This window comes from Copadichromis virginalis, linkage group LG14, assembly GCF_057382275.1.
Source record: "Copadichromis virginalis isolate Kocher_CV1m ecotype Utaka linkage group LG14, C_Virginalis_male_GT1.1, whole genome shotgun sequence".
Classification (NCBI taxonomy): domain Eukaryota; kingdom Metazoa; phylum Chordata; class Actinopteri; order Cichliformes; family Cichlidae; genus Copadichromis; species Copadichromis virginalis.
The window spans coordinates 26,823,089-26,849,884 of NC_140631.1; the positions used below are offsets into that span (position 1 = coordinate 26,823,089).

General features: G+C 42.6%; 1 protein-coding gene across 1 annotated transcript; it reads right to left on the reverse strand.

Moving 5' to 3' along the window:
• Window positions 1-460: 460 nt before the first annotated feature.
• Window positions 461-25,808, reverse strand: col26a1 (collagen, type XXVI, alpha 1). Its single transcript, XM_085430187.1, has 14 exons — window positions 24,996-25,808; window positions 24,726-24,848; window positions 24,053-24,156; window positions 9,118-9,179; window positions 8,908-9,013; window positions 8,238-8,345; window positions 7,961-8,098; window positions 5,291-5,365; window positions 3,279-3,331; window positions 3,124-3,186; window positions 2,650-2,685; window positions 2,523-2,567; window positions 2,353-2,437; window positions 461-1,470 (listed from the first exon to the last, which is right to left on the reverse strand). Exons 1-14 carry the CDS (start codon window positions 25,169-25,171, stop codon window positions 1,343-1,345), a joined length of 1,302 nt encoding a protein of 433 aa, XP_085286313.1. The 5' UTR covers window positions 25,172-25,808; the 3' UTR covers window positions 461-1,342.
• Between the last annotated feature and the right edge of the window lie 988 nt (window positions 25,809-26,796).

The following is a 26,796-nucleotide window of genomic DNA, read 5'->3' on the forward strand; positions in this document are numbered from 1 at the left end:
TTATGAGGAAGGTATATTTGTTATTACATTTCACCGTGTCAGGGATATAGGAAGATCGGAGGGTAATTAGAGTCTTTTGTTGTGTTACACATTTTTCACAGCCTGTTAACAAGTGAAACTGTAGACCACAAAAAGTGTAAATCCACTGGTGTTAATACTGGATTTTATTAAGATGTCAGCAGATCACAGAGCTGTAGTTTTTCATTTAGTTCTTCACTAGATGGAAAATTATTGTGGCTGTCAGAAATTCGTAAAATCTCAAACTGAGGCAAACCAAACAGATGATAGATTGTGAGAGCAGCACCGTAATCCCCAGCTGTGCTATTTTTTTCTTAACCTTAGGAAAGCTGTTTAATATTTACCTACAGAAATGAGAGTGGTATTGATCATAGCTCTAGTTCTTGGCACGAAAACGCACCGGCATATTTCCAAACATGCCTTTCACATAAGGAGCTTGTAAGCTAGAAAACAAATACCAGACAAGGCCGGAGCTTTATTCAGAAACCAACAGCTGGGTCTCCCGGAGACTTGTTATACAATAATCATATCAGTTTAGAAAGAAATCTCAGAGGCAGTTTATGAAGAAGTCAATGTAACCCTGACAAGTAGAGTCCCCTGACAGCATTTGCATGAAGGAGCACTGGGGCCAGGCGGCGGTTGTTGTTTCCAGGCTAAAATTCACCGGTTCCAGCATCCCCTTCCTTTAGCTTTCCAGATGTGACCCCTCCAGATGTTACTCATTTCACCTAGCCTTATTTTAAGCAGATATTCTTGGCAGCTTGTCATGTCTTACCTCAGTATTAACAAGGCAGAGCAGCAGAGAGACAGAGAGAAAGGAGGGTAAGAAATATGTTGGACAGGCACAGAAGATGAACCTCGAGGTTATTCCAAGAACATGTTTGACACTTAATAGTATATTTTCAGTCCAGCTCTGAGCTGCTTTGCAACCTCAGCCAAGGGAATTGATGCCTTTACTAGGCAGTCTTTTATCTGAGGAAAGAAAGATGCCAAAAGGCTCATAACATTTTATGAGATGATATTTCATTGTATAACAACATGTAAGTGCTTCTGCCGAGGTTATGCAGACTATGATCACGCAGCAACAGGGTGAAAAAGGCTGGGGGGAGCCTTTTATATGGAAGAAATGCTCAACATCTCATGTCTGTATAGAACTTAATTTTTACAACAGTACTTTTTGTGTGTGTCAAAGAAGGCCATTATAACAAAAATACATTAACAAAAAAAAGGTATGAGGAATCTGATAAATCAGATATCCAGTTATGCAAAAGTTTGCAACATCCTCCACAACTACTAACAAAAGCATCCAAATTAGACGATCCTCTTAAAGGGCAACTCGTCTTTGTCTCTCGCGCAGTGCTGGAGTTTGAACAGGCTGAAGGCGTTTGGTTTTGAGGGCAGTGAAAGACAGCGGGTCTGAAACGCTGCCAAATCCAGATCCCTCAGAGGTTTCTGTGTAAAACAATAAAGATTAAAAAACAGCTATCAGCGAGAAAATGCTCATCTATAAACACTGCTTAACAGGAATCATTTGATATTTTAGGATCCCTCATCTAAACTGCTCTCTGGAGCAATTAGAAGAGAACACTGACACCGTTCTCATGTAGGCTGTGATACAAATTGGACACCAGAATGGAGAAAATGGAGGTTTTATTACACTAACTAACATAAAAATATAAGTGAATTGGAAAACAATAAGCATACATTAGAGTGTGATGAGCTCTAAGAAAGGTGGGGGAGTGCGTGACCAGCCACAGAGGAAAACTAAAGCACTTTTTAAAGCTAATTATTTAGCAACCAGGGATTGCAAATGGCTTACACTATCTGGACCTGGAGGACAATCCAGGTTGCTTGAAAACTGGTTAGTATCAAGAGAAAGTCCAGTGCATACCTCTTAATGTTTGTACCTAAAATTGTGTAAGTGAATGTGTAATTTTTCAGGATGTTTTGACCTCTCTCCCTGTTGTTTACCCGTACTTCCTCTTTGCCTTCATCCTAACTGGTCATGTTTCCCCCTGAGGCTGGTTCTGGGGTTCCTTCCTTTTAAAAGAGTTTTTCCTTCCCACTATCGCCAATTGCTTGCTTATAGGGGATCATCTGATTGGTGGGGATTTCCTCTCTAACACTCTAGGGTCTCGGTTCCAGTCTTTTCTCTATATTCAGCTAGTTGTGAGTGCAGGTGAGTGCAGCTTTAAACTTAAGGGGCAGACCTGGGAGCGGTATCAGTCTTTTCATCTTACTCCCCGCCTGAAAATGAATAAGTGTTTTTTCCACAAAATGTCAACTTGTTCCTTTAATGTAATAATTCTCCCGTCTGGCAGTTTTTCTCCTCACCATGAATGCCAATCATGTGCTCCAGGATCAGGACCCTCTCAGCCAGGATCTTCAGGGCCTCCCTGAGCTGCTGCACGGCTTCGCCCTGAACAGCACCGGCATGTTTATTTAGGATAGTTTTTCAAATGAGGTCAGGAGGAGAAAAAAAAAAACACCCTCTCGCCTCTTACCTCGTTCAAGCCTTCTCCTGGCTCTCCTTTTGGCCCGGGTGCTCCCTGTGAGCAGAGAGTGAAATAATGTTGTTATCTATGTGTGAGTGTGTGTGTATTTTATGCAGCAGAATAATTTTCTACTTACAGGTAGGCCCTGCTCGCCTGTGGCACCCGGGGGTCCCTGGCAAAGGAAATGAAGAGAGAGAGAGAAAAAAAAAACCACGTAAGATTCCTGCATTTTTATCCCCTCACTAATCTGCCTCTTCACCCGATATCCAGTCTTAAATCAAGCTAGTAAAGGAAGGGGATCAGGTTTAAAGGCAGAGGCCCAGTAGAGAGCTGACTGCAGAGGGGACCTGACATGGCTGCCCTGATTAGTGAGGCCTGGCCTTGGATGAGAGAGAGAGCGAGAGAGAGAGAGAGAAGAGGATTAGTCACGGCTTGGAGTGAGTCTTTGAAGAAAAGCTCGTTCACCTTTAATGTGTTTAAGATTGCATGACAGCGAAGGCCACTTACAAAACGTAGAACAAAAAGCATTTTGATAGCTCATCAGCAACAAATATGCTCAGCCAGCCCGATAATCCAATAATGAGGATGATTTTTTTTAAAGCAGCCTCACCCGCTCCCCTGGATCTCCTTTAGGGCCGGGACTGCCGGGCTTGCCTGGGAGGCCCTCCTTGCCCTCGTGTCAGACAAAGAGAAGGACACGGATTAGCGATGCCAGTCATACATAACTGTTTACTTTGTGCAGCAGTCTCAGTGATAGACACTCACATTTTGTCCCGGCAGACCTGGTATCCCTGCACGTCCTCTCTCTCCTGGTGCACCTGCAGAGTTGTTCACAAATGCATTCACGTTGAGCTAAACTGATGAATGGCAAATATTTAATCTGGGCTCAGAGTGTAAAAACTTAACGCAGTCAATATTAGGATTATATTGTCCTGTGAGAGGGATTCACCAGAGTTTAAAATAGATGCATAATTAACCATCTTTTCTTTTTCTCCTTTTTACCCCCGAGTACAAGTCGCACTTAGACATTTTGTATCAGTGTTTTAAAACTGCAGTATGTCTTGCTTATACTCCAGAGCTATTACGGGATTGTTTTCATTATGAAGTGTTACAACAATTACTTTTTGTCTCTGCAGCTGAAGAAGTATTTAGAAGTATTTACCTCTACAATGTAAAAATGCTCAGTTTGAATCATTCTATAACCTAACATTACAAATACAGTGTTGTCAAAAAGTATTTGCACGCTTCCTGATTTTTTTAGGGCTTTTTTTTGTGATGCAGGTTTAATATTGGCCAGTGATACTCTGAATAAATAAAACATGATGGTTTTTAAATTATGATTTCATTTATTAAAGTGGGAAAAAATATCCGAACACACCTGGCCCTATGGGAAAAAGTTACTACCCTGCCTTGTTAAATCATAAATTGACTGTGATTAACCACATTTTTGGAAAGCTGAGATCAACTTTACTAGCCACACCCAGAAGTGATTGCTCCCAGACCTGTTAAATTAAGAAATCACTTAAACAGAACCTGTCTGACAAAGTGAAGAAGGATAAAAAACCTCAGACACTAGCACGTTATGCCACGCCCATTAAACCTCAAGAACTGCTGAGTCATTGACGTCTATCAGTCTGGAAAGAGTCCCGAAGCCACGTCTAAGGTTTTGGGAATCCAGTCAACCACAATGAGAACCATTCACATTCATCCACAAATGGAGAAAATAGTGGTGAAGCTTCCAAGGAGTGGTCGACCTACCAAAATTACTCCAACAGCCCATCGGCGACTCATCCAAGAGGTCACAAAAGACCCCAGAGCAAGATCTAAACATCTGCAGGCATCACTTGCATCAGTTCAGGTCAGAGTTCATATGATAAGAAAGTGATTGGACAAAAATGGCATTTATGGGAGAGTTCCAAGTTACAATACTTAAAAAAAATCACCATCTCAAATTTGCCAAAAAACATCTTGATCATCCCTGAGAAAATATTGTGTGTACTGATGAGACAAAAGCTAGCTTTTTGTTTTTTTCTGGCATAAAACTAACACAGCATTTCATAAAAAGAACATCATATCAGCAGTCAAACATGCTGGTGGTAGTTTGATGGATAATTAATGGAAGCATGAATTCTGCTCTCTACCAAAAAATCCTGAAGGAGAATTTTCAGTAATCAGTTCATGCCCTGAAGCTCCCTGATTTGATACCAGGAGGAGACACAAATCCTTTGTGGGTTGAGTCACAAAAAGAGCTTCCGGTGTAAAAATCTGCAGAATCAAACATGTGGAGCTGCCTGCTTTGTGAATCAAGGAACGGCCAAAAGAAGCTTTACAAGTACATGTAAATCTTACTTCAGTAAAACACAGGAGTAAATGGACTCAGTCAGTTTCCACCACTGATTCTATCCACGCTCGGATCCAGTGATGGGATCCAGTCAAAGGTTAATGTAAGAAAACATTTCATATTTTAGGTGCAACACCATCAAAAACAAAAAAAGAAAGATTTGCTTTAGTTGTACTAATCTGTGCTGAGCTTTTTCTGAGAATGTGCTGAGAATGTAAACAATGAAGGTTTGGATAACATTCAGTTTTTTTGGTCTTCATTAGGCCAGACAGGAAATTGAGGGAAATGACATTCAGAAAACAGCCCGGGGCGGACTCAAACCCATGACGCTACAGCAATGATGCGTCGCCTGCTCACCCAGGCCTGCTATAGTTGTGCCTGGGTGATATGTGTTTGCACTGAAGGACTGAGGGCAAAAAACAGCTTTTATTCATACCTGAGGGGCCGACTGGACCGGGAGGACCAGCTATGACCTGAGGTTCCTGGAGAACGGCATGGATGGGGTTCTCTTCTGCAAGGGAAAACAAAACAGATTAGAAAACGTGAACATCTGATCTACTGAGCATCCGAAACAACAAGAGGTGAGTTCACCGCAGCTTATCATTTGGAGTGTTTTTTTTGTTTTTATAATAAATCATCTACTAATATGCAGCCATGCAAATATTTACACCGTCAGCAAAGTAGAAATGTTAATAAAGTCCTTTAAATTTTCCTCTAGATTGTGGCCCATTTCCCGTTTACTTAAAATTTAACTGTTTTTGTATAAATACCGTCATTAATCAACGCTGTGAATAATCTACTGAAGTGACTCACCGGCTGCAACACACTGACCAGTCAGTTACTCTGAAAAATTGCCAAAGTTTCCATGACTGCAGTGCTGGTGCTTGCCAGAAGTTTTGTGGTTATTAGAGCTACAAAGACAGCAATGTTGGTGTGAAGTAGGCTTCATTCAGTGGCAACTATAAAGCGTGTCCCTGCAATTTGGACACTGGAGCAAATTTATTATAAAAACAGATACACCCTCACAGTTACAAGTTTATTACACTTTTATTTAGACATAAAAAGTGTAAATGCAAAGGCCAAGTCAACTATTCTTAACCTGACAGGCCATGCTTTTCAGTTACTGAAGACAAACCTGAAGGCAGATAGTCCAACAAACAAGCAGCAACTTAAGGTGTTTGCACTAAAGTCCTGCAGTGCAAACAGCATTTGGTGACGTCCATGGGTTCCAGACTTGAGGTACTCATTGACTGCGAAGGATTTCTATTTTTCAAATAATCTTTATAAATTACAATTATTTTAGTTCAATCACATCTCGACTCTTTGATTTAAAATCTACTGTGATGCTATAAGGAGGGAAAAACTACAAAAATTGAGTCACTGTCCATATACTTACAAAAGTACCTGCAGATTTAGAAAGAGCCTAAAGATACCAGATCTGCCTCCAGGTTTTATTTGCTGTGTTCTGAGCATTTCAAACACGTCTTAAAAAATATATTTGTATTTACAGTATATCGTCCAGTTGTTGAATACATGTACCGCTACCCTGCTGGAGAATCAAAAAGCCTATATGTCGTGTGATAGGATGTTTAATTCAAACCTACACAAGAGTTAAAACATCAGGGGGTCTCCAGCCAGACGGTAGAGTTTCCCCAGCAGTCAGCAGCTGGAATACATCCTGTGAGCCATTGATGGACATGAACAGCTGGTTGATCTCAAAAAGGTCCCATTTAACGGAGTAATAAATGCCTGGACATGATCTGTCTTCATAGAAAGCAAGCACGAGGTGGAAGTCATGTCTTGTTCTCGACATGTTGGATATTTTAAAGTACATTTTGTTTGAAACCACGCCACACTTCCTCACCACTTCAACATATGTTCAGCGTCAGTCTTCCCCCGTGTTGAGACAGCACTGTTACATTATGGCTGCAGTCCACTGTAAGGCTCTAGATGGAGCAGATTTCCCTCTGGAACTAATTTTCTAATGCTACAGTCTCCTTGAGCCTGGCTGCCTCCCTAAGAAACTCCACATGAGTGGCAGACTATCTCCTCCCTTGTTCAAAGCCAGCCCAGCTTTTGGCTCGGGGCCGTGGCCAGTTCCCCCAAAACACAGACTGTTGTGCTGACAGCTAACAAATTAGGTCTGATTTACAGCCAGTTGGCCCCCCTCAGCTTACATGGTCCCACAGACCCAAATCTACATAGTTCCAGACCCGCAGACACAGTCCCGGGCTCAGAAAGGCAGACAAAGCCAAAAGCCTAATCAGAGCCAGCAGTCCTCGTGAGGTAATGATTATACCATGGATTCCTACTGCCTCCCTGTGGTCAAAGTGAAGTGTTCAACAGCAGAGAAGTAATGTTTTCATATATGTATTGCGCTTCTATTGCCTATTTGTTAAAAGATATGATCACTTAAATGTTGCAAATGATAAAAAAAAGCAATGCTTTCATGTTAACATCCAATACCAAAGCTTCACCCTTGCATGTGTCGATCTGTGCAGCGAATGTACAAATGCATGACTTTGTACTAAACTGGAAACAAAGAATGAAAAATGAGTCGGTGTATTTTATAATCAAGAGTCTTTTTAAAACTCCCAAGCCTAATCTTGTGATTTAGATGAACGCTTTCCAACTGTGTTAAACGAGGTTGCAGTAAACAGTGGCTCTGCAGCAGCAAACACACACGGAAACAATTAAAATAAATCTATGCCAGCCCTGCTGGGGAAGAGAAACAATATTCTCTCCGTTGCAAGTTTGGGTCTTTTTCTAAAAACGGCCTCTGTGCTTCCACCTGTTTCCCCTTTAAACTATTTTCCACGTAGAGAAACCGGTGTGACCAGGGTTCATGTTCTGCCTGACAAGAACATGAGATATGTGAGCATGAAGCACATGACCCGGTGCAGGATGAACTGCAGAAATGGACTTGAGGTAATGGCACCAATTCAGACCGTCCAAAAACTTAATGCTCGAATGGTTTTACAATAGTTCTCGGGTCATAATTCATCCATATGGGTAAGCTCTACTATCATGCTCTCATTTGAGCCCATCTGGGAGAATTTAGCTCTAAGTTACTGTGAAATAGCACATTTGACTTGGAATCGCCTACCTTGATGGTCCACGTGAAAAACGTCGCCCCGGTTTCTGACAGGAAACGGACTCGGTTCTGAAGGACCCGGAGGACCTGGTGGGCCAGGGGGGCCGGGTCGACCGATCTCTCCAGGAAAACCTCTTTCTCCCTTTGGTCCTGAGCATCAAGGAAAAATAAGCGAGCTCAGCTTTAAACAAGAACGAGTTAAATTTTTAATAAAACAGCTCAATAGCAATAATTTCCCAAACCATGTTTAAATGATCAGACTGACTGCTAAATGTTTTTGCTTTTTTACCAACAGGTCCAGAACTGCCTGGAGACCCTGGTAGACCTGGAAGTCCTGTAGAACCTGGAGGCCCTGGAGGTCCCATTGGCCCTGGAGGCCCTCTGTTTCCTGATGCTCCTAAATAGAGAGAGAGAAAGAGACGGTTATGAGTGAAAAGCAGAATTAAGTGATCATCTAACTCCACAAAGAACAATGGACAAAAAAAACCCTTATCAAAAACCTTGAGCACCATAATTCGTTCCATCTTCCATCTAATTCCTTTTCTGTCTGCAGCCAGATGGTTGCTGGCCAGAAAGTATAAATTTTATCACACCACGCTGCGTGTTTACTCCTCTCCATGGTATACACGCCAGATCAGATCACACCAGAACACATGCACAACACATGATAGAGAGAAAAAATAAAAAAATAAAAAAAACACTGATTGCTCCGAGACAAATTTTCCACTTTTTGATTATTTTCATAATTGATTAATCGGTTTTACATTCACTTGATTCCCTGACTAATGTTTGAGAGGTAAAAATACCAGAAGAATGACTAACAGTATTTCCTATAAAGCCCAGAGTAGTATCTTCACACTGATTGGTTCATCAATTCAACGATCCAAAAACCAAGAGGTTTAGGAAGACAGTTTTCCCTTGAAATATGACAAAAATAGTGCACTTGAATGTGTTTTCACCTGGTGGTTGAGTGGGGCGGGATGTGTCCACCTCATTGTCCGTTGAGCCCCCCGGTAAACTACTGGCTGTGGGCAGAGCTGAGCATCCCTCTTCTAAGAGTGTGATCTGGAAACAGAGAGGCAGATGTTTGACACATCTGTTAAGCATCCACTGCAAACACTTACAGCGTTTTGCTGTCAGGATGGATGGATCTGACGGATTTTCTTTACCTTTTTTTCTATCGCATTTATTCTGCTGTTCATTTGATTGAAGCTGGTGCAGTTCATGCACTCTGTAAGAAAGAAAGACATATTTCCACATTACAGCAGACACACACGCTGCTTCTTCGCCATCTGTCTTTCCTTATTCTCTCCTCTCCGCCTTGTCTGTTTCATTCCTGTTTCTTTTTTTCATCCTGGCACCATCGGTAGCATCTCACACAGAGCAGGTCAGGCCAAGATACACAAGAACAATGCTCATCAAACCAGACCCGAGAATTTATTATGAATTCCTCCTTAAATCATGTCACTTGCTCAGGGAATAAATATTGTCAGGACTTCTCATGAAATTCTCGCTTGCATCGCAGCTCTGCGTGCTTCTGTCTGTCTGCCCACACTCACATCTTCCTCCAGATACCCAAACCATTTAAAGCAGCGCATGAAAACATATTGGCTTTAATTTATGTTTTCTTATCCCACGAAAAGCTAAACACACAAAGCCTGCAGCCAAAATCAACATCTAGTGCCAAATAAATCAGATTCACCCTGCCACTGAGCTCCAGTGTTTTTCAGAGGCTGAGGCAGTGTCACCCACTCGGTTTATTTTAGAGTACACATTTCTTCTGCTCTAAACACTCACGACACTGCATGTGTATTAACTCGCAGTGAGCTTGTTTGGCCACTTGGAGGCGCTGGAGAGAAACGACAATTCATCATGTGGACAAAGTGTTTAGCTTTTAAATCATGTGGTGAAAATGTTCTACCACAGAAACAGAGAAACATCCTTCATTTGTCGTATTTGTGTCGGCTTGTTGAATTGAAGTTTACTGTTCACTCTCTGTTTAGCTCTGATTTTGGTCTCCACCACCTCTTAACAGAAAGCTCCAGCTCTTTAGCTGCTGAACGGTCCACGGTGTTCAGCATCTATGGTCTCTAACTGACTCTGTCTGCTGTTTGGTGCTGAAGAATAAAGACTCCGGACTCATTGTAGAAGTGGAGCAGGGCAAAAATCATCACTTTTTTCATATGTTTTCTGTAAATCTGTTGCAGCATTTTCTTAAAAATTGAGTTAGATTGTATTTTATACTCAAATCTTGCGCTGGGGTTATTTTTGAAACAGGTGGAGTAATGAAACAGACTTAAAACCTGGTGTATCATACCACTCGTCCTGTGACAGGTGGCCACCCTCACGACCCTGGTCCTGAATTGGATACGAAGACAACTGGATGGATGGATGGATGGATGGATGGATGGATGGATGGACGGACAGTATCTTAACATTTATTCTAAAATAAATCAATGAAGTCTGGAATTTATAAATTTGGAGTGAAATCTCCAAGCTAGATATTAACCAGTTGAAAGCCTACTAGGAGTAACCTGTGAAGCTGTTTTCTGAGCATGTGCATCAGAACTTAGCGAGGGTGGTCACTGCCTATGCAGGTACCCTTTGAAAAACCCAGAAACGAAACACCTTTATTATTTATATTAACATGTCAGTCTTTATGGGGGAAAGAGTCACGGCTGTGTTTGTGGTTTAGGTTTCCTCTCACTGGGCTGTTGATGACTTATCCCAAAACAATGATTTAGTAACAAAGTGTGGCTCCACAGTCTAGTGGTTTACACATTCACGTAACATTTGTAACATTCCCAGTTTAAGACCAGTTGGAGACACAAATCTCTGAGAGGTTTGTTTCATAGAAATCTGCCAGATCAGTAACGTAGATTAATAACTTAAGCACAGATTAACTACTACTTCCTGATTCAGTATAGTGACTTTTAACTGGTAATGTATTGCAGATTATTTTCTTTTGTAACTTTGGTTTTTATACCGATATGTAACGAATTATAGTTGAACTGGCGACCTTATGATAAAAAGACCTTCTTACTACCTGAGCCACCAGCACAAATACCCATTTGAGTTCATGGTTTACAATATAAGACGTCCCCCGTGATGGTTACAGATTTGGCGGATAGTAATTGAAAGATTTTTGAGAGGGTTTTGCGTAATGTCTTAAATTGGACAGAAATTATTAAAATGCCAAAGCTGTGGTTTGAGGCTCAAAAAGCCTGTTGGATCTCTAGTAGGCAGAGGTACAAAACGATACCCTGGAACTAAGTGTCCAAGCAGGAACAACAAAAAGACATTTTTATGTGCCATTGAATGACAAGATAATAATACTTGTCAATAAAAGTCAGTTTGGTAAGTTTTTCTGGCATCTTAGGTTATTTTCTTTTTGCCGTCTTAACCTGCAAAATATCTATGCGTATTTGCTTTACTGGTTTTGGCTTTGGTTACCTTCAGTCTATTTTGGTCCTCTTTCTCACACACAGGTTGCACCATTTTAGCCACCACTAAACCACAGATAGGCTTACTTATACATTTTCTGGATGTGCAGCAATTTTGGATACACTACGTTAGCTTTGATGCAAAAAAACCCAGAACAACATAGTTTCAAAGAAAAGCCCTGCATTTGTTTTAAATCCAAGCCTTCCTTGAGCCCACGGCTCATAGGAAGTGTGGAATGTCAGCTGTCAGTCCTGCAGATGGGACCCACCCACATTGTGGTCATAGCAGGGATACCTATAACGAGGAGCAACTGGTGCTCATAAAATAGCCAATGCAACAACAAAAATGACCCAAACGAGCTCTGGTCTGCCCGCAGCACGCGGAGTGCTAATGGCAGCCGCTGAGGTTTGCGCTTTACTAAAATAGGACACGGCGAGCGCCTAAAGATCATCTGTGAGTCCACAGTTGCGTACGCCCAGTCCTGCGCCGTGTCAAACAGTGTGGGTGAGGTTTCTTAATGCTTCATTTCAACATCTTGAGTTTTACCCTGGAGTGTAGCCACAGACGGAAACAACAATCAACAGTTAAACCCAAAACGCATTCCTCAAAATGTATCAACCAAAATACTGAAAGCTGCTCAACCGCTGACCCCACATGAGCTGTTTGTTGTGACTCAAAGCACTGAGGTTTCTTCAGAGACTCTAAGGACATGAAAGAAGAACACAACAGTGAGACTGTGGGCAATCATGGGCTCCACAATATAAGGACTGATGAGATGATATGCCTTCATCTCCCCCCATAGTTACTCATCATCAGCCCAGAGGAAGTCTCCACCCTCTGACACTCTTCCTCTATTAGACAGTACATCAGTCTGTGATGCATTCCAGGAGCTAATCAGTGATGATGTGTCAACATTTAGTTTTCAGCCAAACTAGAGCTCATCTGTCTGGAAATGGGTCAGAGCGTTCACATTTTAGTCTCTCAAAAGCTATACCATGGATTGGCACAGAAACATGCACAAAAAAATTGAGGTTTCCTTTAGTGCCACAGCAAAGCCGACAGTTTCATGTCACCTAGAAGCAAAAAGAAGGATTTCTGAATGAACCTATTGTGCACAAAGGGTCAGTAAACACCTGCTGCCGATCCTCTGTTCAAAGGGATAGTTAACACTTCAAACAGAAGCGCTAGTAAATCCAACAAACAACCACAAAGACATGCAAGATAATGGAAAAGAGACTCAGAATGTCTAGAAAGAGCAGCAGGTGACACAAAGTGAGTTAGAAACTTACAAAAAGAGCTATAATTAATGCAAATTGAGTGCAATAGGCAGGTGTAACAACCACAAATGAGAGGCAAGCAAAATGAACACCAAGAGATATAAAACCTCTGTAAAGCATAGAAGTCGTTTGATATACAAAGAGGGTTACAGAGTTATTTTTGTGCACATTTTCATTTATATGTGATATTTACATGTCTACATATCTGAATGTTTACGCAGGCACTTTCAAAGCAGTAATAACTGCGTGTCAAATCTGCCAAGTTGGTTTTCCTGAATTTACCTGAGATTTCCTGGCTTCTGATTGGTTAGTGAGGACACATGGGGCTGAAGTGTGCTGAGAGTAAAGTTATCTGTCTCCATCTTGCTGTTTATAATCGTTTAGAGACATTTAGAACCACGTGACGAACCCTCGTGTTACACTGTTGTAGGTAAAATGGTTGTAAGGGCCCAGATTTGAAATAATAAACAAAAATTGGCGATGACTATTCAGAGAGGCCACGTGAATAAAATAATAAAAACAAGAGTGCTGGAAAAGATGAAAACTTAAGCATTTGTGTGCATACAAAACTGAGTAAAATAAACTGAAATTAAACAGTCTTTGGTATTAGTCTTAGTTGGATTGGCAAAATCTGTCATCCCAGCGTGCATCAGGAGGCTTTGAAGCATGTGTTCAATGAGACCAGGAGGTCTGCATGACACGAAAAGCTTAACATGCACCCACACAGGTCGCCTTGAAGCTGACATTTGGTCACTAAGCACATTCCAGGCTCCAGTTGCCTAGGTAACCCTTACTACCCTGTCACATATATATGGTAAAATGGTCTGGTACTCGTATAATGCTTTCCTACTTTATTTAAGCACTCGGTGCATGTTTTTACTACAACCCCCGTCCATTCACACTACTTTATTCTATGTCTAAAGGCTTTTAACCAAACATTCACACACCTACATCCCAAACATATGACATGTAGACTACAGAAGCTAGCTAGGTATTGAACTATGAAGAGCTAAAGCGCTCAACCTACTGAGCCACAGCTGCCTGATTGCTAACATCCTGCGCTCTCATGGACACTTTAGTCACCAGCAAGTTGAAATTACTGGTATTCAGCAGCTTCAAGCAACTACAGGTGAAGTGAGCTAGACCTGAGCTGGACTTTTCTCACCTTCCAGGTGAGAAAACGACTACCAATGAGAGTGCAGGATATCATTGATTGACACATGACCTGTTGTAAATATGTGTTGCCTAGGCAACTGGACCTTGGAATGTGGAAAGCGACCAGGAGTCCGTTTCATAACGATGCACGTCAGCAAATCGCTTACAGCTACCAGGTCACATGTCAGTCACTGATGTCCTGCACTCTCATAGGTCGTTCCATCAGTCGTTCACCTTGAAGCTGAGAAATCTTGGGATTTATTTACCCTCTTGTAACCTGTGGTGTTCTCATCCATAGTTGCTTGAGGTTGCAGACTTTTTATGGTCACAGTCCAATAGAGCAACTTTGGGATGCGGTGGAACCAGAGAATGTCATCAGCAGGCAACAAATATACAGCATCTGTGATGCGATCATGTCAGTGTGGACGAAAATCTCTCAGGACTGTTTCCAGCACCTTGGTAGAATCTATGGCACGAAGACTTGATCAACTTCTGAAGGTAAAAGAGGGCCCATCATGGGGCTAGCATGGTGTCTAATAAAGTGGCCAGTGAGGGTAGATTTGCTCAACATTATATCAGGCCTCTGTGAACTAATTGCATGACACTTGTGTCCTGTCAGCTGCTGCAGGAATGAGTGTCTCTGCCTCGCCCAGTATGGCCTTAAAAGCTCCATTCTTCACTGCTAATGAGCTAACATGTCCAGTCTTTATCTCGCCTCCATCTAGGACCAGAAATAAACCAGCCACATCTCATTATGTTATAAACACTCACCACAGGAAACACCAGAACTAAGTCAATTTACCATAAATGTAAACCAGAAGAAGAAATTTTTTTTTCTTGCTGTTCCCGAAAGGTGGTGGGCGGGATTTCTGTTTCTAGAGTTGGAATTTAATTACGTTGGTTTCAGAAAACCAAACTTCCGCTGTGATCGAGCTGATGTTTAGAGCGGGGACCGCAGCTATAGAGTCTGTTTGGATCCATAATTACACTATGGCAACACAAGCCGAGGTTATTTTTCTTGGACCGCGCTCGCTCGTGGGAAAGATTCGGGATCATGTTGTCTTTTGTGAGGAGAAAAAACAAACTGAGAAAACAGGGAACTTTCCTGCACCAAAGACAAGAGGGAGTTTGAGTCTAAGCAGTTTTTCCATGGATTCAGATGCTACATCCTATCAGATATTATTGGGAATTCACGATGGAATTAAAAGAGCACATTTTTTAGCAACATACATTACCTAATTACCTTAAAGTCACACAAAAATACACCATGAAAGTGAATTGCATAAACATAAATAACATGTTGTGGAAGCAAACCTGTCGTTGGTCTTATGCGATAAGATCAGCTGTTAAGTCTGGCACTGAGAAGTGAGAGACGAGGAGGCTGACTTCGCAGCATCAAACCTTCCCGCCCCAGGACGAGATCTGAGTGTAAATAGGTTCATATACTCTCGGGAGATAAAGAATGAAAACAAGAAACCTACAACTGGTTTAATGAATCATCCCCATTGTTTGATCTGCGGTGCAAGACAGCGCAGGATATTTTGGCAATCATGGAAGTCAAACTGCGGGCATAGCATGTGTTGAGACAGCTACATTTCCTACATTAGACATGGATATAGATCAAAGACAAATCTCCTTCTTGCAGGTTCTCTTTTTTCTTTTGGACAAACACCTACAGAGACAACCTCAACCACAAAACAAACCATGACGCACACAGCTGGGGACGGTCATTTTCACCGCCACTAAATGTTAGTTCTGTCTGCATGTGTGGGGAGTGCAGAGTGGGGATACGCCGAAACATCTTCCTGGAGCATCTTAAGACTCTCATCACCAAGAAAAACAGACAACTGTGCACGCAGGCTGTGTGTTTGTGTATGTGTGCGTTTGTGCAGACCACAGACAGCCTCTGGCTGCGTCCCAGAGGCCTGTTGTGTGTCGGACCCAGCCAGCAAGTGGTCAGCAATTGCTGGCATGAAGAACAGCTGGCACAGAACACACACACCCACACACACACAGACACACACTCGCCCAGCCGCAAGCTCTCACTCACTAAATCACACACCCACTTTGACGGCGGTGGCTGGTGGACGGTGAATGGGGCTGTTTTTGGAAAATCTAGATGCCTCGCAGTCCACAGTGGGACCATTTAGCATTTTTCGTTGTGATGCCAGCTGACAGGCCACACACCATTTCTATAAACCATAAAAACTATGAGAGTACAGATACTTGGCGTCTGGTCCACGGTGCCGTTATTGCACGTAGAAGGAGATGTTGTGATGGCGAAATAATGGACCTTAAAACCACAATGATGAGCTGGTATTTATCTGACATTCTCCCTCTCGAAATGCTACTACTCAGCAGGCATACGCATCAAAATGAATCTCTTCAAATCTGAGAAAACAACCCATTTTTTTCAGTGATTTCCCTCGCGCTGTCAGGACGCATCCGCCGCCATCCCATCATCGTGCCGCATCGCCCGGCTCGTCAGCCTACGCAGCACACACTGCTGCGCCGCCGCTGAGATGTTGGAGACGGATGAGCCTGCTGGTGCACAGAGACAAAGCCATCGTCGTCCTATGAGATGACGCTGCTCAGAGAAATGATCGCAGAGTGATCGGTTGAAACGAGACGGACATTTCTGAGGTTCAAATGTTGCTTCTTTAAGAGCTAATGAACAGGAGGAAAGGGTGGAAACAGAGAAAGAGGTGACAGGTTATAGCAGAAGCACTGTAAGATGGATGGAACTATAAAATAAAGACAAAAACAATTAATCTACTTATTTACAACCTGGACAGGTTGTTAGTCCATCGCAGTAAAGACGGACGTGCTTGACAGAAACGATGTCCATTGTTGGACGGACTCTTCATGAAATCTGGTGCAAATGTTCACGGTCACAGCAGAAGGATGTATTCTAATGACTTTCTCGGGGAGTTCATTCCTGTTTGGTCTGAAACGTCTCTCTGTGATATTTCACAGAGACATTTATGTCCCTCTAAGGATCAACTGGTAACACCTTTGTAAAGACTTTTCATTTACTGCCATCATTATGTTCAATAATTGGGTTAATAAAACAAAAGCCTACAAAAAAAATGGCAGCTTATCAGCCTCAGCTGCACTTTCTGTCTGCCTTGTGAATGCTTACATCCTCACACAGTCCAGTCGAATGGTGAGTGCGGTAAACAAACAGAGAGCTGGCTGTGCTCGTTGGGTGGTCGGATGCCTTCAGAAACTACCTCCCCATCACCTTTCTGGGTGGAGTGGGCTTCTTTTCTTCTCAAAAGGAGAAAGTTAAAGTCTGAACTTCTATTTGTTTACACACACCGCCTCAGGAAAGCCACCAGCATCTTAAGGACCCTGCACACTCATGCCAGAGTCTATTTGAACTGCTCCCATCTGGTAAAGCTACAGAGCCTTTCATGCACGGACCTCGAGGCTCAGAGGCAGTTTTACTACAAGAGCTACAAACGCACTTAATCAGTCCATCAAGAGGCCCCCATAGACCTGTTTTAACTATAATTATAACTACCTCATTGCAAGCTTTGCTCTGCAACCGTTACCTGAGCCATTTTATGAATCATTTGCACCATGTATTTATGTTTTCATGGTTTTATGTCGCATATTTTAGAGTTTTTGCTGTAATGTTTTTTTATTATCTTTACAGAGAGACTGTGTGTTGGAGTAGCTGCAGACTGAATCGCTTTGTACTCGTGCACCATTCAGTTCAACTGATCTCAGTCTTTTCATTCATTTACATTCATCAGTGGGTCTGAGCTGAACTGTTTCTATTACTGCTCAGGTGAAACCACAGAGACGGTGTAACAGAAGAGTATCATCTGCGCGCTAACTCTCCACCACATTGGGCAGTTGGCACTGATTTGCAAGTGGTTTTGGGTGTGTGTGTCTATATGTTTGTGTTTGTGTGTTTCACAATTGCTGTGAGCCAATGGCTGTGTTTGGGCTGGGTTAATTGAAGGCAGGTGTGTTTGACTGTGCTTCCACTGCACACTGCAACACTTGAGTCAGACTTTGCTGTGTCTCAGTGGAGGTCAGAGCCTGATAAGGCAAAGCTGGCTTGCTCAGGCTGGAGTGATTCTCGGTCTGCGCCATACAGAGTTTCTGGGTTTAAGAGGAGAACCTCTGACACCTGTGGAAGTGGTCGGCCTTTAGAGAGGGCAGACGACCTGTAGCAGTGCTGGCGTTGGCCTCTGTCCCTTTTGCAAGTTGGACACTGGACTGATTTTCCCTCTTTAACTTTTTTAAGTCATGTCCCTTTCCCCTTCAATTCTCCCTTGATGACACACCTAGAATCTGTGTGTTACAACATCTTTTAAAGTCGAGGGTAGACCTCACTTGTTAAGCAGTATTGGATCCCCTCGCTCTCTTTCTCTTTTTACCAGAAGCTCTTAATTTCTGATGAGCAGCATGTCATACAAGCCCCTTCGTTCTGAGCGTAACCTGATCCAGTGAGCAAATGTGTTTGCTTCCAACAAAACCGTAAAACAAATCTGCAGTTTACACCAAATCTCAGATATGGAAACCATGACTGTGGAAACATTTCAAGGAGCCTTTTTAGGACCTTGGGAACTTTACCTGCACAGCTCTCAATAAACAGATGTGTGGAGCTGCAGACAGATAGAGGGACATATGTTAAGATATCACTGAAAGGCAGGAAGAGCCGCTGATAAGAAGAGGACATGAATGAAAAACTGCAGAAGGAGCATGAACAGAGCATCATCCATCAGGCAGATCAGACCAGGAGCAGGAACAGCGACGCTATCCCATAGCTCCCTGCAAGTCGAAGGGCACCCTCTGACCTATATTTCAGTGCAACCTGAAATGTAACAGAGACATCAGTCAAGTCCTCACTCTGCAGAGGCTGCAGTCTAGGGCAGCACATGTGGGACACGGTTCTGTTTTATCGCTTTACTCCAAGGAGAGGAAAGCAGGAGATCTAAAGGACATAGGAAGTCAGATAAGTGGAAAGCGGTAAGGAATAAGAAGATAAAGAGCCCAGCGGTGGCAAGAAAAAGAGAGGGCAAAGGAGCAAAGGCCTGCACGGCGATGACAGCGGATGATAAAATGGAAAAAATCTGACGCTATTTCTGAATGATATTTAATATTGCTGGTGTTCAAGATAATCCCTCCAAAAAAGCATTTTAACACACTTCCTCCTCATCTAGCTGCAGAGGGGAAACAGTGACTTTAGCAACTTTATGGCTGCAGCGTTAACAAGTTAACACATTTGACATCCGGAGCTGTCAGACACCTTTTCACCACGTTAATGAAATTCATCGTTAACTTTGCTTCAAAAAAAGTGAACACCCCCCCTTTTTTCCCCCCTTTTCCTGAGCTTTTTCACAGGATCAAAGGTCACCGCTCTCATCAGCACAGGGCCTGTCTCTAATTCCTTTAGGATTATGTTCCCCATACATAGAGGAAACCCCAAATCCTTGCAGTAAATATGATCATGTGTGCAGATAGATGCCGGGGTGCCGCTGTGACAGAGTGGAGGGGGCAAGGAAATTACGAACACATTTCTCCTAAATGTGTTCCATGCCGTCATGTGTTAGCATAACTCTGCTGAAAAGCAGCGTTTAAATCTTGAGATGCACGGTACACAGCCAGCACAAACCAGGCTGTCAAAAATATTGACGGGTCAGGGTGTCAGCGCGGCGAGAAAACACCCATTTTCCATTAGCAAACGCACAAAAATCCAGACTCTGACACCAGCTTGGCCCTAGAGTTTGGCTGCAAGCTTCAGGATTGTTTTCAGTCTTAAAAGGTTGTCACAGAGCGATATATACAAAAACAAAGTGTTTAGAGGTAAAATGATGTTAAAGATCTTGGTGATATAATCAAGCTTAGGGTCCAAAATACAAAAACGCTCAGTTTAGTTTCACATGAGAGAAAGAAAATCAGCAAATTTCCAATCAAGGGGTGAAAGTCTGTGGTGCTCTGCATTTATTTTGCTTAAAATGTTGATTTAATAAGCAGTAAATTGTCAAACTGCTTATTATTCTGTCTATCAACTGAGCATGTAACTCCAAAGCTTCTATTTGTTCTGTTGTCGGCGAATGAATGATATCGCCTTAAATAGAATGTGATCAAGCATAAAACAGCTCCACTCACAGCAGCTCCAAGTCATCTTCATTAATGACTCTGAGATTATTTGATAAAGAGTGATGATTAAAGACAGTAAGGTATTAATTTAATGCGGAAAATGATTCAGGATATCGAAAAAGGAAACAACTAGAGAAACAAGCATCTTTACATCTTCGTCTGCCTTAATTTGACTCTCGCCTTCTCTAGGTCCTCTGTCTGTACATCTCTGAGGGCCTCGGGTGCCTCTGAAGTCGAGCCAGAACTCCATCAAACCAAAACCAGAGTTGATGTCATCTTCATTGGTTAAAGCTGTCCTCTTTCCTCTCAATAAAACAGCTGGCTCTGTGCCCCAACGGCAGTTTTCTGATACACGGGGCTTCATGTTCAGTGTCGCCCAAGTGACTTACAGACTCAAAGATGAGTGCTCGGACTCCTATCATCAGCCAAAATAGTCTGCAGTTAAACGAGCATGGTGATATTTTGGAAAATGTGCTTTTTTTGCTTCCTTGCCAACAGTAACATGAGACCACTGATACCATATCTTACATCTGTGACACGAAGATGGTTAACCTAGGGTAACATAAAGCCTGGAAGCAGTGTAAATAGCTAACCTATCTAGTGAATCTGCATACCTGATCCTCTAATTCTTGTTACATCTTGCTTATATGAGCCCCAAAACAACATCAACAAAATGCAAAAACAAAACGCGTCATAACTTATGCAACATAACTACTTCTCACGTCAGGAGTTCTCGAACATGACGCGCGACTTGCTGTCAGACATTCAGCAACTCAAAACTGTTGTGTAAATTACATTACAAGAACAGCAACTGGAAAGCAGAGATGGCATTCCTACACTTACTCCAGCATCTTATTTATGTCTTATTTGCTGGCTGGAGAACAAGTTGTGACATTTGACACACTGATTGGAGAGACAGTAAATTTCGTCTGTGTCTCAAACACTCGAGCGCAACCAAAGAGGTCAACAGCAGTATGCAAGTGTCTCAAGTTACCCTCATTTCTTTATAGTTTTCTTACAAAGAGCTAGACTTTCTTGTCATCTTTTAAAGCGGTCTTGAGCATTAGTTCTCCAGACTGTAGACATTGATTACTTTTTCCTCATTTTCAGTCCTTGTACTTCACCAAGAACCAATTTTAAATCTTTAGGCTCTTTGTTACTGGCAGCAAAAACATCATTTGTTCCCATTTCTTTAGTTGAATCCACGAAAAATGCCAAAGATAACACAGTTTGACAGAAACAAAATAGTATTTTTTCACCAATACGGTGATTTTAAAAGAACTATTGATTGAAAACTTGGCATGTCTCAGCATGGTGTGCAGCGTGTCCTTAAAGAAACAGTGGGAAGGAGGAGGATAAAAAGAAGGATGAAAGAAGAAGCGTCAGGTCTGAAAAACTAAAAATATGTACAGCAGATGAACACTATCTGAAAGTTATGTTCTTGAGAAATAGGAAAACAAAATCCGGTGAAGATCTGACACAAGACTTGAGAGATGACCCATCTGCTGTTCAGTGAAGCCTCATCAGGAATGACTGCAGTAGAATAGTGGCTGTCAAGAAGCCATTCATATTAAAGGAAACAGAGGGAAGAGGCTGAGGGATGAAACACTACGCAAGAAATGGACTGAAAATCAGTAGCAACAGGTAACTTTCGCTTGAAGTTGTTAGGATGTACGGAGGTGGGCAGGAGTGACATACAGCGGTGAATGTCTACAGACATCTGTAAAGTATGGTGGACGCTCTGTCATCAGCCAGTGATGTCAGTTAATCAGAATGGATCCAGATCAGATTTTGGTCCACCATGAAACACCATCTGGAAAGCTTCTAATTGGCTATGGTTTCATTTTTCTGCTGCGTGACAATGATCCCAAACACATTGCCGGTGGAGTAAAATCATCCCTGGATAGAAAAACAAGCAAACAAGCACCATCAGTCACAGATTGGTCTCCTCAGTACCCACACCTCAGCATTATTGAAGGAGTGCAGAACAGAACAACAGGCAGTCACCATCTAACAGAGAGCTCTGAACGTCCTCTAAGAAGCCTGGAGAACTATTCCCGAAGACTGCTTGCAGAAATGATAAGAAAGCTTATCTAAACGAGTTCAGTCTGTGTTGAAAAACAAAGGTGGTCGTACCAAATTCATGACGCCAAGAGCCATAAAAAAGCTAGATTGATTAATTAGCTTTCCAAAACTATTTGTTTGTTACAGATAATAGCAGCTATTTCATGTACGTCCCAGAAATGCTGCAAGAAAAAGCATAAATGTGATTTTCCTGTCACTGCTAACAGCCGTGCTTCCTGACCTTTCCACTGCTCCTCGCAGCTATGCTTTCTGAGGTAAGGCGGGTGTAAAACTATATGAGGAGAAGTCTTTGTTTCAGAGGTGTAGCCTGATCCTAACATGGTCACGTATGTTACAAGGACCTTAAGGAGGAGTGTCATGCTCCTTAATCTCAGTGGGGCCACTTTCTCGCAGAGTGGCCTCTCTGGTCCACTGCTGTCTGGGCAGCTGGATTATGGGAAAGATACTCTTCTCTTCTCTTCTCTTCTCTTCTCTTCTCTTCTCTTCTCTTCTCTTCTCTTTTCTTTTCTTCTCTTCTCTTCTCTTCTCTCCTTCTCTTCTCTTTCAGCACCCTGACTCCCACACACCGACCCCCGCCAGCTCTCCCTCCACTCCTCAGTGTGAAACAGACTGTCAGTGACATCAGCCCCTGCCTTTCAGGTCTCCTCGCCGAGTCCAACCTGGCCCTCTGTCTCACCATATGGAGGTGATTTTCTCGCTGCTCCGTAGCCATTAGAAAGTGCAAATACATTTCAGCAAACGTTAAATAAACAGTCCGATTACTTCTTCACACTCCTGCAACCATTTTGGTCTCAAGTGAACCAGAATCTCTGGCATCGCAGACTCGGTGGATACAGCTAATCTTAAAGCCTTTTTCCAGAGGATTTCTAATCATTTCTGTGTTTATTCCACTTGTACGAAAATGTGTTTTTGTGGAAATCTTGCCCATCCAAGGGCAACAATGAATAATCCTGCAAAATGGAACAAGGTGGGGGTAATTATGACCAATAAGCGACATGCTCTTTGAGGTAATTGTTAATCTTGGACTAATTTTGACAGGCTGTGCCAGCTCCCCATAATATTTACCAAGCTGGTGGATGTACTTAATAATTTCATTCAAAATCTGTTCAAATGAGTGTGCATTTTAAAACAGTTGTGTCTCAGCCAGTGCAGCTTCAGACTTTCTTTGAAACACTTCATGTCAAATGCACCAGACCTCCTTTCATTCACTGTTTCTTTAGGCTGACTGCAGTGACTTGCCTCTGGTTGAAGATTTTGGTCTTTACTGGGCCTGGAGTCTGCGGTCTGTGGCATTCTGGAGCAGCGCTGCCCATAATCGAGACACCCACTTTACAAGCTGCCCTGCTGGACCTTCCTCTGACCTTTTTTCATTCATTCTTCTGACTTTATTAGCTCTGAGGATATTCAGGGAGACAGCTGCCTCTGCTGCTGACTACAGTTAAAAGAGTAACATCAGTGTGTGTGTGTGTGTGTGTGTGTGTGTGTGTGTGTGTGTGTGTGTGTGTGTGTGTGTGTGTGTGTGTGTGTGTGTGTGTGTGTGTATAGTAGTGAGACAGAAAAGACACATAAGGAGAGAGAATGTGATTCTAATCCTCCTTCCAGGCACTGAAGCGTCTTGAATGCATGGCTGTAAAAATGTTTTTAAAAAAGGAAAAAAGTACAAAACCAGAGTGTACAGGATCTCTTTCAACCGTTGATTTCCTGCTGTCCCAGTTCCCCAAAGCAACCCAACACAGGCTTTCAGTCTTAATTCAAAGCAACTCTACAATTGTATCAAGACTGCCGCACAATATGGCACACGGGATTAGCGACCTACCCGACTACACCAGCAAACATATAAAAGAGAAACTGATGTGGGTAAAGCTGCATGGTTCTGCTAAAAAGATGCAGATGGGTCCAGGCATAACACATGGCCTTTGTTTCAGTCCCTGGGAAAATTAGTCTCAGATAAAATCCTATAGCTCCTCGAGTGCAAGTCTAAGCAAGGCTGCATCATGCAAAAGAAAGAAAGGAAGAAACTCACCTTCACGACACTCTTCTCCCACAAATCCTGGACAGCATCTCCACTCCAGTGCAGTGACTTGCTTGTAGGTAGTCCTGAATGACGGTCTGATCACAGTCCTGTAGCTGGAACAGACACTCTCTGACTTTATGGACACGTGATGCACAAACACACATACAACATGAAGTATTTTGCTTTCTGGTATAACCCCAACCCCAATGGAGGTGGTGGTGGTGGTGGTGGGGGGGAATTATAAAGAACCAAAGAGCCTTGCAAGCTTTGAATTAGGAATACAATTACGCATAATTCCCTTTGCAACCTCGTACCTCTCAGAGAGGTTCAGTGCCTTTTTCAGTGGAAACTCTTCATTTCACTGTGCGGGTGGTGCTTCAGTCATACATACATAATATGTGTGCAGAACTTTAACTTTCAGACAATTATTTCTGCTGTTTTGCATTAACAGTATCACTTTATTTGAAGATCCTCTTCTGGCAGACATTCTCAGCCAGATTAGGGACGAAAGTGTTTCACCAAAGATGCTCCATGCCTAAATTTGCCTGAAGCCACTTATTCACTAAATCTGCCCCAGCCACCAGGCAGCACCTCCCACGTTCATGATTTATTGTAAAAAGCAAAGTTGCATCTGCATCACAGACCAGTGAAGAATCTGACTTGACTGGAGTCAAAAGTATACCTGATGACTTTGGAGCAGGGTCCGGGCCACCGGCAGTTCTGAAACACTCTCTGCACTGTGGTTTCAGTCCCATTGTGCACCTGACAAGACACTGTTTTGAAAACAGTGTACTGACACCAGTTCCTAAAAGACGGAATAAAAGAGATGTTATCGTGATTAATACCGAGAGAGAGAAATAGAGCGAGAGAGAGCAATGATCTAGCACTAGATCCGTTTTGTTTTCACAATAAATTTCGTTAAATCGTTACAACCCCTCCAGTGTGTGCGCACCTGAGTTGGGTTCGGGATCCAGTACCCGGCGGTCCCGTGACGCCACTCTGTTCCGATTTGATGCGCTGCCGCTGCAAAGTGATGCCCGGGAAGTGATAAACAAAGCCCGTTCCCAGCGATGGACAGACTAAACTTATCCACATGCAGAACACGCAGAGAAAAGAAAGAGGCATCATTGTTTGATTTATCCCGGAAAGAGGTATCCGCGGTTTTCAAGTAAATCCCGAAGTTATAAATCCCCTTTGGTCGAAGTTCTACTGAAGCGGAATGGAGGAGGAAGAAGAAAAAGAAAAGCTATGGAAATCCCACTGAAACCATTAACGAGTTGGTCATCCCTTCTCCACGACGAGAAAACAACCGGCCTCCCACTCAAGAGCCCGAAATGAATGGCACACAACCTCTTCCTTTAGAATAATTTGCGTATCTGACGTTTGACATGGTGCCGAGGACCGAGGAGTCAAATATCCAGTGTGCGTAAAAAGCGCGCCGAGTGTGAGGGCTGGAGACGGAATGCGTAAAAGCGCATCTGGTCTCGATTGAAAACCACGAGCTCTGTCTTCATATAAGATAATGTGAACGATATGGCCACAAGTGATTAGCCAGCGCTAACGCATTTCTTATGGGCTTGTGTTATGTCTTTAGTTACCCTTATTGACGCTACAGTGTGGTAGACTACACCACAAGGTCTAAATTCTTAAAGCCTGCATGAGTTGGGGTAACAGATACGATCAATATGCCTGTTCTCATCACTCTATCAAACAAGGCTGCTTTTCTTTTGGAGACTAAACTCTGTTAGAATCCACAGTTCCAGTACTTTATCACGTAATGAGAAGATTGTGAATGAGGCCCCAAACTGGGGTTTTCTTTATCTGATTACATGTTGTATTGACATTTAGCTTCTACAAAGAGAATAAAGTCAGTTTCTCGTTTAAAGGGAATAAAAATTTAAAAGAGAACATTTTGCACACGTTTGCCATGGTAGATGCATATTTTAAGGCTGTATTCACAACAATGGCATCTGGATCTGAACAAATGTTTGACCTCGCTACATCACTACCCTTGAAAACAGAAACACCGGAAAGCAAATTATACATCCACAGAATTCAAAATATAAACATAACACAAATGAAGTAATTGTCATATCATGACCAAATTAGGGATTTGAATATTAACAGAGCCACGAGTCTTTTGACTGCACAGAAAATATGCACAGATGTACTAATTTACTTGCAGGCAAATTACAGAAAATTCCATATATGTAATGAGACTAGTAGACTGTGATGTTTGCAGATGAAAGTGGGATCTGTTGTAAGAGCAGGGAGCAGATAGGAGTCTGGAGAGGTGGAGGTATGCACTGGAGAGAAGACCAAAAAAAGTGAGTAGAAGCAAGAAGGAATATATTTTGTGTGTGTGAATGAGAGGGAGGCAGGAGAAAAGGTGAAGGTGCAAGGAGCAGATGTAGTGAAGGTGGCATTTAAATCCCATCCAAATCAACATATGGGCACAAGAGAAGAGAAAAAGCGAGTGCAAGGAGGGTGGAGTGGGTGGAGATGAGTATAAGGAGTGATTTGTGACAGAAGGTTAGCAGCAAGAGTGAAAGGGGAGGTTTATGTAAAGGTTTTTTATTGGGAATGGCCAGAATGGATGAGAAATAAGTACATCAGAGGAACAGCTCAGATCAGCTCTCAGGAGGGACAGTGGATATACTGAAAAACGGATGGAGCAGCTAGCTGGAAGAAAGGTCCGCAAAGATTCGTGCGTGTAGTAAAGGAGGACATCACTACAAACATGACAAAGGAGG

Excerpts from the sequence above, each read along its gene's own strand:
- col26a1 (XM_085430187.1), bottom strand. The coding sequence starts at position 25,171 with ATGATGCCTCTTTCTTTTCTCTGCGTGTTCTGCATGTGGATAAGTTTA. Across the intron at positions 24,849-24,995 it reads GGATCCCGAACCCAACTCAG|GAACTGGTGTCAGTACACTG; the intron begins GTGCGCACACAC and ends TCCGTCTTTTAG. Across the intron at positions 2,686-3,123 it reads AAGGAGATCCAGGGGAGCGG|GGACCCCCGGGTGCCACAGG; the intron begins GTGAGGCTGCTT and ends TTCCTTTGCCAG.